At 39.1% G+C, this 15,703-nt stretch overlaps 2 protein-coding genes across 2 annotated transcripts; both read left to right on the plus strand.

Annotated features, from left to right (window-relative positions):
- The first annotated feature begins 1,139 nt into the window (after positions 1 to 1,139).
- On the plus strand, positions 1,140 to 3,452 carry LOC311300100 (keratin, type I cytoskeletal 50 kDa-like). Its single transcript, XM_084424217.1, has 7 exons — positions 1,140 to 1,757; positions 2,013 to 2,095; positions 2,179 to 2,335; positions 2,425 to 2,586; positions 2,686 to 2,811; positions 2,897 to 3,117; positions 3,233 to 3,452. Exons 1-7 carry the CDS (start codon positions 1,239 to 1,241, stop codon positions 3,360 to 3,362), a joined length of 1,398 nt encoding a protein of 465 aa, XP_084280343.1. The 5' UTR covers positions 1,140 to 1,238; the 3' UTR covers positions 3,363 to 3,452.
- Positions 3,453 to 11,254: 7,802 nt separating this feature from the next.
- Positions 11,255 to 13,394, plus strand: LOC311300104 (keratin, type I cytoskeletal 50 kDa-like). The gene is made up of 7 exons (XM_084424221.1): positions 11,255 to 11,767; positions 11,971 to 12,053; positions 12,144 to 12,300; positions 12,390 to 12,551; positions 12,651 to 12,776; positions 12,858 to 13,078; positions 13,219 to 13,394. The coding sequence occupies exons 1-7, from the start codon at positions 11,360 to 11,362 to the stop codon at positions 13,331 to 13,333; spliced, it is 1,272 nt and encodes a 423-aa protein (XP_084280347.1). The 5' UTR covers positions 11,255 to 11,359; the 3' UTR covers positions 13,334 to 13,394.
- The last annotated feature ends 2,309 nt before the right edge of the window (positions 13,395 to 15,703 follow it).

The raw sequence follows: 15,703 nt of genomic DNA on the forward strand, positions 1-15,703 counted from the left end.
TGAAACTGGACTGAAATATTGTGAGCCAGGAGCACTAAGACACTCCAACACTTCTCAGCCACATTTCAAAACCTATTTGTAAAACAGCTGAACTGTACAAGATCCAATTGAAATAAAATATTTAAATAAAGCAGTTTAGCGTTTTGATAAAGAAAAAAAGTCATTAACATTAATGCGTCAAGCAAACATCATACAGAATCACTCGCAGTCTCTTTTATGGTGCAGGGTGTTTCATATCCGACCTTTATTTCTTCAGTATAAAACACTCCCTGCCATCAGACGAAGCTTAATTATTAAAGGGCTTTCTTCTTCTCCTATCAGGCCATCAAATTTACGGCCGTAACGCTTGCTAAATATTCTTCCCTTTTGTTCTGGTTGCTGCTTATTTGTTTTTGTACTTTATTCTTGTCACCATGGCAACAACTTCAAGGCTTATCTTCATATTTTTTTTAGATTTAACAAGGATAGTGTAAATAATGATTTAATCCAAACAGAATGCATCACTTGAGATTTTGATGGCTAAACTTTAAGAGTTATAAGTAAAATGTATTTTCTAATGAAAAGATATGAACCGTTCAGTTATTTCTATAATCTTGTATGGCTTTGCTGCAGCTTGCTCTCTGGGTGTGGCTCAGTATTGGCACCCTGAGGACAGAAACTCTCACTTTCCTAGTTCTTGTATTTGCTGCACCGTTTTCCCCTCAGGTTCAAAAGAAATTAGGGTAACTAAAATGTTAGTTGAATTTTCTAAACAATATATACTTATGATATACTGTATTAAACATTTAGAATGTATTGTTAAGGTTGGATATATGTATTTTAGTCCAAGTTGATATAACAGTCCAGATGTGCAAGTATAGTATCACACACACTCTATATCGTCCATATATATTATGTCCCATAGACCATACGTACAGTTATGTTCCTTTAAAATGCTTAAGCATACTATCTTCTGTCTTCACTATGGTAAAATATAAAATCCAGCAAATCTGGACTTGATCTTAAACACATTCAAACCCTGCAGTTGGCTGAATGCTGTGTGAGTGCATGTGACCCTGTGTTTGTTTTGGAGAGGGAGGCAATGGATTCTCACTCCACCTCCTTGACTAAACCTAAACGCCCATCCTGGTCGTTGCCTCCCTCAATTTCCAAATAAAAGAAGATCATGGGGTCATAATTTCCTCACTTCTCACACTTTCTTCAGTCAAAGAGCAGAACAGCAAACCTCCTCTGCAATCATGTCTGTCTCATACGCACGTAGTTCCATGGGAGGAGGATCTCAGTTCTCCATGGGAGGAGGAGGATCTCAGTTCTCCATGTCCGGTGGAGGCGGCGGTGGTCGTGTGTCTAGCATGCGTGCTGGCAGCATGTACGGGGGAGCTGGAGGATCTGGGACCCGTATCTCCAGTGCCTCTGCTTCTCGTTCTTTCTCTTCTGGAGGTGGTGGCTATGGAGGTGGTGCTGGTTTTGGAGGTGGTTCTGGTTTCGGTGGTGGTGCTGGTTTCGGAGGTGGTGCTGGTTTTGGAGGTGGCGCTAGCTTCAATCAGGCTGATGGAATTGATGCGTCTGCAAATGAGAAAGCCACCATGCAAAACCTCAATGACCGTCTGGCCACCTACCTGGAGAAGGTGCGCACCCTTGAGAAGGCCAATGCTGATCTTGAGCTGAAGATCCGCCAGTTCCTGGAGAGCAAGACGTCCCCCTCTTCTCGGGACTACAGTGCCTATTACGCTACTATCAATGATCTCCAGAACAAAGTATGTGGTATTGTCAGAATTTTTTTTTTTGGAAACAGTTATTAGTAAATAAATAACTACTTATCTTTTAACTTACCTGTATACTAATAATGTGCTAAATAAAGAACATCATATGCAGTTTATGAGAATGACATAAATAACCATTTAAATCTTTGAGAACTTTGTCTTTGTATTTGATATAAGAGATATTTTAACACTAAAATCAAATAATTCTCAAGAGAGATCTAAATGTGGCTATATTCTTGTCCCCTGAAGATCCAGGATGCCACTCGTATTAATGGAGGCATCTACCTCAGCATCGACAATGCCAAGCTGGCTGCAGATGACTTCAGAGTCAAGTAAGTCCACATATGACTAAGAAAAAAGCTATCAACATCTCAAATGGGTCCAAGTGATTTACAATGGTTACATTTCTCTGCAGATATGAGAATGAGCTGAGCATGAGGCAGTCTGTAGAGGCAGATATTGCTGGGCTGAGAAGGGTGCTGGATGAGCTGACAATGGCCAGATCTGATCTGGAGATGCAGATTGAGGGGCTGAGAGAAGAGCTGATCTTCCTCAAGAAGAACCACGAGGAGGTAAGCTGGTGATTAGTTCACACTCTTTGATAAATAATTGATTCCTCTAAACGAAGCAAATACTCAGTGGTTTCTTCTTACATCTTTAGGAACTCTTGGCAGCACGTGGCCAGATGACTGGACAGGTCAATGTTGAGGTTGACGCAGCACCACAGGAAGACCTGGCAAAGGTCATGGCTGAAATCCGTGAGCACTACGAGGGCGTTGCTGCTAAAAACCGAAGAGAACTCGATGCCTGGTTCCAGGCCCAGGTAAAATTATAGATTAGTTTATATTTGTCAAAAGAAACCAAAACCAATTCAAAACCAAAGATCTTATCTGACTGCTCTTCTATGGATTGTCTCTCACAGAGCGAATCCATCAACAAAGTCGTCGTTGAAAGTACAGAAAACCTTCAATCATCCAAAACAGAAATCAACGAGCTTAAACGCACACTCCAGAGTCTTCAAATCGAATTACAATCACAACTCAGCATGGTAAGTAGATGACCAGGTCAGTTTTGAAATTTGCGGGTTTGATACATCACATAGCCCTATAGAATAATGACTTTTCCCTCAACAGAAATCGTCATTGGAAGGGACTTTGCAAGAGACACAGGCCCGCTACGGCTCCATGTTGTCCGGGTACCAATCGCAAGTGAGCAGCATGGAACAGCAGCTGATGTCACTTCGTGCCGATCTGGAGCGCCAAGGTCAAGAGTATAAGATGCTTCTGGACATCAAGGCCAGACTGGAGATGGAGATTGCAGAGTACAGAAGACTGTTGGATGGAGAGGCTACTGGGTGAGATGCTAAAATATACATTCACACCCTGATTTCCCAGTAAATTATAGGAAGCAGAATGAGATTGAGATGATTCTGAGTACTTTTTTCCCCATTTTTTTTCCCCCAACCTCAGAAGCACTCAAACTGCAGTGTCCTCATCCAAAACCTCAACTTCAACTACTCGCAAAGTGGTAACTATTGTAGAGGAGGTTAAGGACGGCAAAGTGATCTCCTCCACCCAGGCAGTTACCGAGACCAAGTGAGATCTCAAACAAGAACAACCAGCACAAGAACTCTTGAGATAAAACAACCAAACTCAGAGTGATGAAACACAATAAATTGGTCTAAATGTGCTTCTGTGTTTGAGTCTTATTTTATGCTCAGATTTTTTTTTCCCAGAATTTTTTTTTTTGCCTTTTACAAAAACTTCAATAATAATAATACACACATGTAATATACATGCATACATGAAAAAGTTTGGGGTTATTCAAAAAAAATATTTTGGAAGATATTAATACTTTTTGTCACTCTCTATGATGAAAGGATGAAATGGTAGCGTATTTATTAAAATAAGCAAACTCAGGAAATGATCAAAATTGATCATAGCTTTTCTCTATAGCTTTCTATTCATCACAGAATCCTGATAAAAACATATCATGGTTTCCACAAAAATATTAAACAGTACATTGTTTTAAACATTGATAATAATAAGAAATGTTTCATAAGCAGCAAATCAGTATATTAGTATGGTTTTTTTGAAGGATCATGTGACACTGAAGACTGGAGTAATGACTAAAATGGAAAAAATGAGTTAATTTAAATTGTAATATTTCATAATATTAATGTTTTCAGAGTATTTGATCAAATAAATGCAGCCTTGGTGAGCATAAGAGCATAAAAATCTTACTGACCCAAAATGTTTGAACAATAGTGTACATACATAAAAAACAAAACAACTAAAACAAATGTGTGCAAAAGTCTGCAAATCCAAACTGTTATACCCACAAATTAGTTTTATGGTTTTTGTTTTTAATACTCTGCCTACCAATAATATTTTATAGAAAACGATTTGCAAAAGCTATGCCTTTAGGGCTAAAGCGGCTTGTCACCAGGGCTGTGCACTTATACACTCATGTATACTCACTCATAAAGGGTGTATATAATTAATATGCATCCTTTAGAGGTAGACAAAAAAAGGGTAAAAATACAACCGTTGCAAAATAAATTCCAGTGCAAGTCTTATTCTAAAAGATCATTGGGTTTTAACAATCTAACATTGAGACATTTTCATTTCAATCCAATGAGATACTGACCGAGAAGTAATCTGTAGATAATCTATATGACCATCAGTGCAAGCCAGATAGCTTGACCATTGGGTCAGGACAAAAACAACCTTTGGCATTGTAAAGATAAGGGATACCTTTTTTGTAACCCCACTGATTTTTTTAACATCTTGGGAGAGGTGTAGGATTCTTTATTTTGGGAATGCTTTTGTCAAGTTTGTGCAGGGATTGAATCAGGGTTCAGATTGATGCTATAAAAGAATAGATATATGGGTGGATGTGGCAGTCACATTCAGATGCCTGCTATAAAGACTGAAGCTTTATAGCTTTATATGCATTAATGTGCACTCATTACGCAACACATTGAACGTTTTAACATCAATATCAGATTATCATCTACAGTTCACTGTCTGCTGGACACTGACCTCTGTGTGGGAACAGAATCCTGGATCCAATCCATAATACGTATGTCTCTTCTTCTGCCACAGTGGGTTTTGAAGTTGCTTTCCTTCAGTTTTGTTTATTTGGGAATATTACACATGATATGCGATGGCTACAAAAGGAGAAAAAATAGGTAATTGCAAATAAGCAACAATTTTATACTTAAAGGGGCTGTACGTAAGAATTCTCATGTATTAGTCGCTTTTTATTGCCAATGTGTGAATAGCTTGTAACAAAACTTAAAAAACGAGGCCTTCCCCGACTTTCTAGGTTGTCTATGAAAGCCTGTAGACTGATTTTCAAGTGAAGGACTCGGGATGCCCTTGCCAGGAAAATCAAAAGATGTGATGTTTACGCACTCCCCCGACAGCCTCTCTTCTGTTCAATGACACATGAAATGAATGCTTATACAATGTTCAGGATTATGCCGAAAGAGCTATTCTGTCGGCCTACTGTAATGTCAATGTGTCATGCAAAGAAGGGAAAAATTCTCGCTATAGTTTCACAGTCATATATATATATATAGTCTACAGTCTCAAATGTACTCCATAAACTATCATAAGTGTCATTTTAATTTCCTCATCTGTCGACATGATGCGGTAAATTGCGGAGCTGGAGCAAACATATCCACATCGCTATTTGGGGTATTAGGCGCAATAAAGAACAGAAGAGATGGCAAAGGCCTATATCTCAACTTGAACTTTTAATCTTCATTTTTATTTTTTTTATGCACTTTTACAGGCCCTCTAGGGACCTCTAGTGGTACAGTTTCACATTACATATGAGTTTAGTTAACACAAAGCAATGCAGCTTCTCAACACATATATGATCAGATGCTTTCTTAACTGCTGCTTTCTCACCGCTGTCATTTTTGTTGAGTTTATTTTGTTATTGAGAAGAAAGCATGCGCACATTTACATATTCATCTAAACATCGCTCTCAGCAGTCTCGATGTTCGTTAACAGTATATTGCTGCAAAGGTATTTTCAACTTCTTTTTCAACTTCTAAGCAAAGAACGAAAAGGGTCATTGAATCAGGCTCAGTCTCTTGTACGTTATCTGTGTACCAGTGCGAGCACGAGCAATAAGCTGCTGGCTGCAGTTCACTTAACTTCTCCACTTGTCCCTAATAACAAGGGTTTCTGAGTTCTAAATATAGCTCCTTTAAATTCTGTCCAGTAGAGGAGAGGTTAATTAGCCCCTGCTGGTAGATGCTGTAATTACACCACTATGTACTGTAGGTATGTTTCTCTATTGTAGGACATTTACTGTGTTCTGGTGAAAGAAGTGCTTTTGCAAGCAACATTTAAAATGACCAAACAAACATAAAATGGTCCAAATATGTCTCCATAAAATGACGGCAGCATCCAGGTTGTACTTCAGTGGCTGCATGCACTGCCATTTCAGTGAATGAGACGCTAACGGACAGCTTTCTTCAAGTGTTTTAGACCTCCTTAGTTCAGTCCAACATTTTAAGCACACAGTGGAAATAATGACATGACAATTGGTTTCGTTTTCATTAACAAGTTCAGCAATGAGTGACTCCTGGCGGCAGAACGATTATATTGCAGGCTCGCTTTCTTAATGTACTTACTACAACAATGGCAAACTAGTTCCTTGAACAGAATGCTGCACACTGTCAATTCCAGCAAACTGGCTGATCCTGCCAGTAATATAACACATGTTAGAGATACAACAATACTTGTGAGAAACAATATTGTACAGACTTGCAAGCATTTGCTGCATTGTAGTGACTTATACTTGTCTTTCATTGGTTACCAACTTCACATCTAGTTCGCTTTTGTAAATCTACACAACTGTCTGGTGTTCTTCAAGTTTGACAGCTGTAACCTGATACCACCAGCATTTGATCCTTTAGTTAATGACACATGCAGCTGTTTTAACTAACTCTAACCCTAACCCTCTGCTACTCTAAGCTGACATAACAATTCCTATATTTTAGAATACATCTTTTAGCTATCCTCTGATTGTTAAAAACCACAGCACTGATAAATCTGACTTAGAAGTTAAACATTTAATTCAGCTGCAGGAAAAAGCAACCATACTTTGTTTAAATTAAACTCTAATAAAACAGTTAATCAAAGTACTATAGCTGTTGTGTCTAACTAAATATCTAAAACACTGATCACATTGGATGTTTTCTTGCACAATCAAGTGAAATTTCTGCATAATTTAAATGCTGTTCCATTACCTGGCACTTTCAACCTGACAACCAACATGAACACTTCCTTGTCTGCTTCTGTCATTAAGTTGGTCATTTGAGTAATTTGCCTAGTGGGTTTATAGACTGAAGGGTGATATTTATTTTTACTTCAGTCTTCTTACTGGATAAAAAAAACCCCAAAAAAACCTTTACATCTAATCTAATCTAATCTAATCTAATCAATGCATTTTGCAAGAACAGAGATAAAAGCTACAGAGGCACCCTTCGCAATTAATCTAATGAACTTCACATGAAAAGGGTTTTTTGTACTGTCATCGTACCTTATACTAAACAAATGAGTGGACAAATATGAGTGCTGATCATTTCAGAATCTCAGAAAGGGCTTCATGTACTTGTTGAACTTTGAAAACCTGCCGGTTTAATGTTGAGACGTGACACATTCAGTGGATAAAACAGGTTTATCTAGTCTGAGGCGGGATCTGGATGAAGGGTTGAAATGTTGTAAAGATAAGGAAGGTTTCAGTGTTATGTGTAAGGTTTTAAGTTGAATGTAATTTTTTATTTAAAAAAGGTGCATCTAATAAATCTAAAAATCCATTCATTTTAATATCTCTTGATTTCAGAATAAAAAACAAAACAAATATCTATCTATGCTATAATGTATTTGAGTACTAACACCACTGGCTATTAAATGGTTAGTTCACCCAAAAATGAAAATTCTGTCATTAATTACTCCCCTCATGTCGTTCAATAGTGGTAAAAGGAAAATCAAGCATGTTCACTTGACATGTGAGAACCAATGAGGTTCATCCTCGTGTTACGCAGCACGTTTGAGCTTCTGCAAGAACCAATGAGGTTAATCCTCGTGTTACGCAGCACGTTTGAGCTTCTGCAAGAACCAATGAGGTTCATCCTCGTGTTACGCAGCACGTTTGAGCTTCTGCAAGAACCAATGAGGTTCATCCTCATGTTACGCAGCACGTTTGAGCTTCTGCAAGAACCAATGAGGTTCATTCTCGTGTTACGCAGCACGTTTGAGCTTCTGCAAGAACCAATGAGGTTCATCCTCATGTTACGCAGCACGTTTGAGCTTCTGCAAGAACCAATGAGGTTCATTCTCGTGTTACGCAGCACGTTTGAGCTTCTGCAAGAACCAGTGAGGTTCATTCTCGTGTTACGCAGCACGTTTGAGCTTCTGCAAGAACCAATGAGGTTCATCCTCATGTTACGCAGCACGTTTGAGCTTCTGCAAGAACCAATGAGGTTCATTCTCATGTTACGCAGCACGTTTGAGCTTCTGCAAGAACCAATGAGGTTCATCCTCATGTTACGCAGCACGTTTGAGCTTCTGCAAGAACCAATGAGGTTCATCCTCATGTTACGCAGCACGTTTGAGCTTCTGCAAGAACCAGTGAGGTTCATTCTCGTGTTACGCAGCACGTTTGAGCTTCTGCAAGAACCAATGAGGTTCATCCTCATGTTACGCAGCACGTTTGAGCTTCTGCAAGAACCAATGAGGTTCATTCTCGTGTTACGCAGCACGTTTGAGCTTCTGCAAGAACCAGTGAGGTTCATTCTCGTGTTACGCAGCACGTTTGAGCTTCTGCAAGAACCAATGAGGTTCATCCTCGTGTTACGCAGCACGTTTGAGCTTCTGCAAGAACCAATGAGGTTCATTCTCGTGTTACGCAGCACGTTTGAGCTTCTGCAAGAACCAATGAGGTTCATTCTAGTGTTACGCAGCACGTTTGAGCTTCTGCAAGAACCAATGAGGTTCATCCTCGTGTTACGCAGCACGTTTGAGCTTCTGCAAGAACCAATGAGGTTCATCCTCGTGTTACGCAGCACGTTTGAGCTTCTGCAAGAACCAATGAGGTTCATCCTCGTGTTACGCAGCACGTTTGAGATTCTGCAAGAACCAGTGAGGTTCATTCTCCTGTTACGCAGCACGTTTGAGCTTCTGCAAGAACCAATGAGGTTCATTCTAGTGTTACGCAGCACGTTTGAGCTTCTGCAAGAACCAATGAGGTTCATTCTAGTGTTACGCAGCACGTTTGAGCTTCTGCAAGAACCAATGAGGTTCATTCTCGTGTTACGCAGCACGTTTGAGCTTCTGCAAGAACCAATGAGGTTCATCCTCGTTACACAGCACGTTTGAGCTTCTGCAAGAACCAGTGAGGTTCATCCTCGTTACGCAGCACGTTTGAGCTTCAGCAAGAACCAATGAGGTTCATTCTCGTGTTACACAGCACGTTTGAGCTTCAGCAAGAACCAATGAGGTTCATTCTCGTGTTACGCAGCACGTTTGAGATTCTGCAAGAACCAATGAGGTTCATTCTCGTGTTACGCAGCACGTTTGAGCTTCAGCAAGAACCAATGAGGTTCATTCTCGTGTTACGCAGCACGTTTGAGCTTCTGCAAGAACCAATGAGGTTCATTCTAGTGTTACGCAGCACGTTTGAGCTTCTGCAAGAACCAATGAGGTTCATCCTCGTGTTACGTAGCACGTTTGAGCTTCTGCAAGAACCAATGAGGTTCATTCTAGTGTTACGCAGCACGTTTGAGCTTCTGCAAGAACCAATGAGGTTCATCCTCGTGTTACGTAGCACGTTTGAGCTTCTGCAAGAACCAATGAGGTTCATCCTCGTGTTACGTAGCACGTTTGAGCTTCTGCAAGAACCAATGAGGTTCATCCTCGTGTTACGCAGCACGTTTGAGCTTCTGCAAGAACCAATGAGGTTCATTCTAGTGTTACGCAGCACGTTTGAGCTTCTGCAAGAACCAATGAGGTTCATTCTAGTGTTACGCAGCACTTTTGAGCTTCTGCAAGAACCAATGAGGTTCATCCTCGTGTTACGCAGCACGTTTGAGCTTCAGCAAGAACCTAAATCTAATTTAATCTAATCAATGCATTTTGCAAGAACAGACATAAAAGCTACAGAGGCCCATTTTGTAATGAATCCAATGAACTTCACATGAAAAGGGTTTGTTGTACTGTCATCGTACCTTATACTACCTAAATAAATGATCTGCTCTAGAGTGGACATATGAGTGCTGATCATTTCAGAAAGGGCTTCATGTACTTGTTGAACTTTGAAAACCTGCCGATTTAATGTTGAGACATGACACATTCAGTGGATAAAACAGGTTTATCTAGTCTGAGGCGGGACCTGGATAAAGGTTTGAAATGTTGTAGAGATAAGGAAGGTTTCAGTGTTACGTGTGACAAATGCTGAGAACTTTCCTGCGGTTTTAAATTGAATGTAATTTTTAATTAAAAAAAGGTGCATCTAAAATCTAACAGCCATTCATTTTAATATCTCTTGATTTCAGAATTGTAAAAAACAAATGTCATATAATGTATTTGAGTACTAACACCACTGCCTATTAAATGGATAGTTCACCCAAAAATGAAAATTCTGTCATTAATTACTCCCCTCATGTCGTTCCAAACCCGTAAGTCTTTCGTTCATCTTCGGAACACAAATGAAATCTCAGAGCTTTCTGTCTGTCCATAGACAGGGTCATCGTGATTTTTCCAAGTAATACATGTTCCTGGATCAACATATTTTTTGATCTTGGAACCAAATACCTTTCTGAAAATGTATTCTTAACTAACATTTTGATGCTTCAAAAAAACCCATAAAGAGATCGTAACTAATCCATATGGACTGAGCGGTTATGGTCAAAATTTTCTGAAGAGACGATCGCTTTATATGATGAACAGATTGAAGATTTGTACTGAACTACTCAATTCATATGGATTAGATTTACGATCTCTTTATGAACTTTTTGAAGCGTCAAAGTGGTAGTTGCATAGCTGTCTATGGAGGGACTGAAATGGCCCAAATTTCATCAAAAAGATCTTCATTTGTGTTCCGAAGATATTTTTATAAGAAATAAGAACTATCCCTTTAAGCAACAAGTTAAAATATATTTTGCAGAGACGAAAAGAAACAGAACATGCAAGCACATAGTGTGAAGATTGACAAGTTCAGGTCAGTTCTTTTATTTATAAAACAAATTTAAAACAGCCACAGGACTGACCAAAGTGCTGTACAAGCTCAAATAACCAAGGACAAGGAGTGACAGCTGAAACTTTCATAACCTCCAAAATATTTTTTCTCTAAGTAAATCTGAAACTAAATGATAACATACCATTCAAACCTGTTATCAGCCACACCTACTGCCTTGGGGAACTGGGAAATGGTTTCATTTGCCATCACCTAAGGCAAGTCCCTCCCTTCCCAATTTTTTTGACACATAAAAGGAACAAGGGTCGTCTTCTCCGCACTCATTAGCTTGTGCTTTCTCCAGTCAGAGCAGACAACGACAGCAAGTCTCCTTCAAAATGATGTCTTCTTCATCCACCCGCAGCTACACTTCCTCAGAAAGATATTCTCGCTTATCTGTCTCTGGTGGCGGAGCTGGTCGTGTCTCATCAATGCGTGCCGGTAGTGTGTATGGGGGAGCAGGAGGAACCGGTGTCCGTATCTCCAGTGGCTCTGCTTCTGGTTTCTTCTCTGCTGGAGGTGCTGGTTTCAACCTGGCTGATGCCGTTGATGTGTCTGCAAATGAGAAAGCCACCATGCAAAACCTCAATGACCGTCTGGCCACCTACCTGGAGAAGGTGCGTACCCTTGAGAAGGCTAATGCTGAGTTTGAGCTGAAGATCCGCCGGTTCCTGGACAGCAAGGCCACTCCTGCTGCTCATGACTACAGTGCCTATTATGCTACCATCAGTGACCTTCAGGCCAAGGTACGTGACATAACTATATAACATATTACTCAAGAAAATCATTAAACCACCTTAGACAAAAATTAACCAATTGCCAATATTCCACCATTCTTTGTCTGCAAAGAATATATTCAAAGCATGTGATTGCATTGCATTTCTTCACTACTTACGTAGAAGTGATTCAAATTTGACTTTTTATGCATCTTCGTTCTGTGCCCCTGAAGATTCAGCATGCTACTGGTGTAAACGGAAGCATCTACCTCAGCACTGACAATGCCAAGCTGGCTGCAGATGACTTCAGAGTCAAGTAAGTCCATTACTTAAAGACTTAAAAAATAAAAAGCACTTCCAACATCTATAGCAAACCCAAAACATTTATATTGATATAATTGTGCAGATATGAGAATGAGCTGAGCATGAGGCAGTCTGTAGAGGCAGATATTGCTGGGCTGAGAAGGGTGCTGGATGATCTGACAATGGCCAGATCTGATCTGGAGATGCAGATTGAGGGGCTGAGAGAAGAGCTGATCTTCCTCAAGAAAAACCACGAGGAGGTAAGCTGGTGATTGGTTCACACTCTTTGATAAATAAGTGATTCCTCTAAACGAAGCAAATGCTCAGTGGTTTGATATCACATCTTTAGGAACTCTTGGCAGCACGTGCCCAGATGACTGGACAGGTCAATGTTGAGGTTGACGCAGCACCACAGGAAGACCTGGCAAAGGTCATGGCTGAAATCCGTGAGCACTACGAGAGCGTTGTTACCAAGAACCGCAAAGAACTTGAGGCTTGGTTCCGGGCTAAGGTAAAATTAGATTTAATCTGTAAAATTTGCAAAGAAGGTTTGTAATTAAAACCAACAAAAGATGTATCTGACTGCTTTCCTATGGACTGCCTCTTATAGAGTGAAGTGATCAACAAAGAAGTTGTTGAAAGCACAGAAATTCTCCAAACGTCCAGATCAGAATTCACTGAGCTTAAACGCAGACTCCAGAGTCTTCAAATAGAGCTACAATCACAACTCAGTATGGTAAGCAAGCACAAACAAACAGAGGAATCTTGTAAAATGTTTTGTTATCATCACAATACAATAATGACTTTCTTCCAACAGAAATCGTCATTGGAAGGCACTTTGGCAGAAATACAGGCCCGCTACGGCTCCATGTTGTCCGGCTACCAGTTCCAGGTGACCAGCATGGAACAGCATCTGGTGCAACTTCGTGCCGATCTGGAGCGCCAAGGTCATGAGTATAAGATTCTTCTGGATATCAAAACCAGACTGGAAATGGAGATCGCAGAGTACAGAAGACTGCTGGATGGAGAGGCTGTTAGGTGAGACACAACTTCAACACAAAATATTAATAAAGCATTTATACTAAACATTAATGTTCTAATTTTAATAAGTATAACAACTTTAATGAGTAATAGGTAATTATTAATTTAATATTCTTCATTTTCTATCTCTGCACAAGCAAAACCTCAACTACACGCAAAGTGGTCATTGTGGAACAGGTGGTGGACGGCAAAGTGATCAGCACATCTTCCCAGGCTGCCAGCCAGATCGTGTCTCAACAAAAGAGCTATTGAGCTAAAGCTATCAACATCAGAGTGATAAAAAGCCAATAAACTGGTCTAACTTTGCATAATTGTTTTGTTTTTTTTTCTGTCATTTGCACCTTGCATGAAATCAACTCTTAAATTTAACAAATATGGAAAGTTGTCAATTAAAAACAATAATTATCTAGCATGAAAAAAAAAATCCGGTGACAATTAAAGACTGCTCAGGAATCACATGGCTGTTTTAAAATTGATCTACACCTTTCATAATCAAATCCCATAGTCAAACATAATAAGGCCGAAGTCTTTAAATTAAAATCAACAATTACCAGCCATAGTAAAAACTGCTAGTTATAAAAATATTAGAATTAGACTAAATAAGGAGGCTGCTTAGTTACTCAGAGACTTTTCATTGCATTTCATAGCATTTTTCAAAATTAATAAATGTTTTTAGTAGTTCTGCCACTGATTTATTGGGTTACTGTTCATGAAGATGTTTTATTAAGTATTTTAAAGAAGCCACATCAATACATTACTCTACCCAGTTCAGACTAAGTATCCATTCTAATGAACATCACTTTTCTTTTCTCTAATGTTTATCTTATAATGACATGATTCATGAATAATAGTTGTTAATAGGTGAAATGGACAGGTGAAATTAGTAAGCTAAATATATGCAAGATTGACTTTACTAATGATTACCTTACTCTTGACATGTAGCATTGCAATACTGCAAATATCAATACTCCGGTGGGACACTCCTATGCTTCTGTATAAAGTCAAATTTTGAATTGAGTTCATTAAACAGTCAGTAAAATAAGAACAAATAAATTACAAGCAGTAGCACAAATAAATACAATGGAATAAAGATACAAATCAAAGTTTTTCTTTTCAGGTAGATCAGTATTCAGAAATAAGTAACACTGTCTATTTGTCTTAACTGCAAACATTAATCCTTAAAATAAAAGATACAAAAGGTATTCAGTCAAAAGCTGTGAGTGAATTTCTCTTTGTCTTGTGTTGTTTAATTAACATTAATGACACAGACAGCAGCTGGTTTATTAGGCTGCTGTCACTTTAAGATCGAGTGCATGGATCCAGTATAGGCATGCTATAATGAATAAATGTTTTCGTGAATTTTCCGCTTTATAAGCACAAAACCTGCTGGAATGAGTAAAACTATGCGCAATACCTGCATTCCCATGCTGAGATTTAGGCACTGATTAAATATATATTCTGGATATTTGTGAAACTTATTTCCATGACTTTTCCAAAACTTTCTCTTATTTATTTTTCCAACACTGTTCCAGACCTGGAAATTGTTATTTTAAAATTACATGACTTTTCAATGTTTTTCATGACCGTACGAACCCTTAAGTATAGGCTATATCAAGTAATGAATTTGATGAAAAAAGTCTCACAGGGTGTAAGGCTGCATCAAAGCAATGCTTTTGAGTGTTAAAAAAATAAACTTGTATATGTCTTTGGTACCATGCTCTGAGCGTCTAATCTAAAGCATGCTTCTGCTCTCGATTCCCTGAGGCATGCAGAGTTCAATTATTACAATTGTTCCGCTGTTGTTTACTGTATTGTCCATCGTTTATGTTGAAATTTATCAAAAACTAATTTTCCTTGTTAAGTCCTACTACAAAATTTCTCTGATCCTCACCACATTAAATCAGGTAATCAACAAACCATTCCTGACCAAAGTCAGGATGGATTCAAATTAAGCGTTTTCAAAACGGTTTGCTAAAAGCACCAAAATATCTCAGAAATCAGGGGCGTCCTAAGCATGGTCCATTCCACTCGGTCCATTCACTGCAGGGCCCCCTCAAGCGCGGGGCATGATGCAGTCGCACCGGTTGCACCGCCTTAAGAACGGCCATGTCAGCAATACCACTGAATTGACATAAGCTGGTTAAGGTTGCAGTCAAACCCCAAAGGGTCATCCCCTGTGGCCTTGAGCAAAGGAGCAAACCCCAGGTAAACATACCTGATTCAACAATGTGCCTCCAGAAATGAGGTTGGGAAACACTGCTCTAGGTGACTTGTCCTGCAGCAATTGCAGTGCAATAAAGTCCCTTTTGTTTGTTAATGAATGACGGAAGGGACCCCGCCTAGTTTCTGGACATTACTTCCTGTTGGTCAAAAGGTGTGACGTAGGGTTAACTCTGTACAGTGTCACTCGGAACTCAAAAACTAATAATCACATATGTTCTATATTAGGAATTTATATAAATTTTTTTTTTTTTGAATGAAACAAGGCCTACTGTATATTAGAAACGAGCTGTGTTTAGCTTTATGGTATTACATTCACTCCACATTTCAAACATTTAAAAGTTGCCCTACACACCTTTGTTATATACAACATTAAAACTTTCAATTTAAAAAAACTAAATA

This window comes from Rutilus rutilus (assembly GCF_951802725.1).
Source record: "Rutilus rutilus genome assembly, chromosome: 11".
NCBI classification, from domain to species: domain Eukaryota; kingdom Metazoa; phylum Chordata; class Actinopteri; order Cypriniformes; family Leuciscidae; genus Rutilus; species Rutilus rutilus.

Excerpts from the sequence above, each read along its gene's own strand:
- LOC311300104 (XM_084424221.1), top strand. The coding sequence starts at position 11,360 with ATGATGTCTTCTTCATCCACCCGCAGCTACACTTCCTCAGAAAGATAT. Across the intron at positions 11,768-11,970 it reads TCAGTGACCTTCAGGCCAAG|ATTCAGCATGCTACTGGTGT; the intron begins GTACGTGACATA and ends GTGCCCCTGAAG. Across the intron at positions 12,552-12,650 it reads AGGCTTGGTTCCGGGCTAAG|AGTGAAGTGATCAACAAAGA; the intron begins GTAAAATTAGAT and ends TGCCTCTTATAG.
- LOC311300100 (XM_084424217.1), top strand. The coding sequence starts at position 1,239 with ATGTCTGTCTCATACGCACGTAGTTCCATGGGAGGAGGATCTCAGTTC. Across the intron at positions 2,812-2,896 it reads TACAATCACAACTCAGCATG|AAATCGTCATTGGAAGGGAC; the intron begins GTAAGTAGATGA and ends TTCCCTCAACAG. Across the intron at positions 3,118-3,232 it reads TTGGATGGAGAGGCTACTGG|AAGCACTCAAACTGCAGTGT; the intron begins GTGAGATGCTAA and ends CCCCAACCTCAG.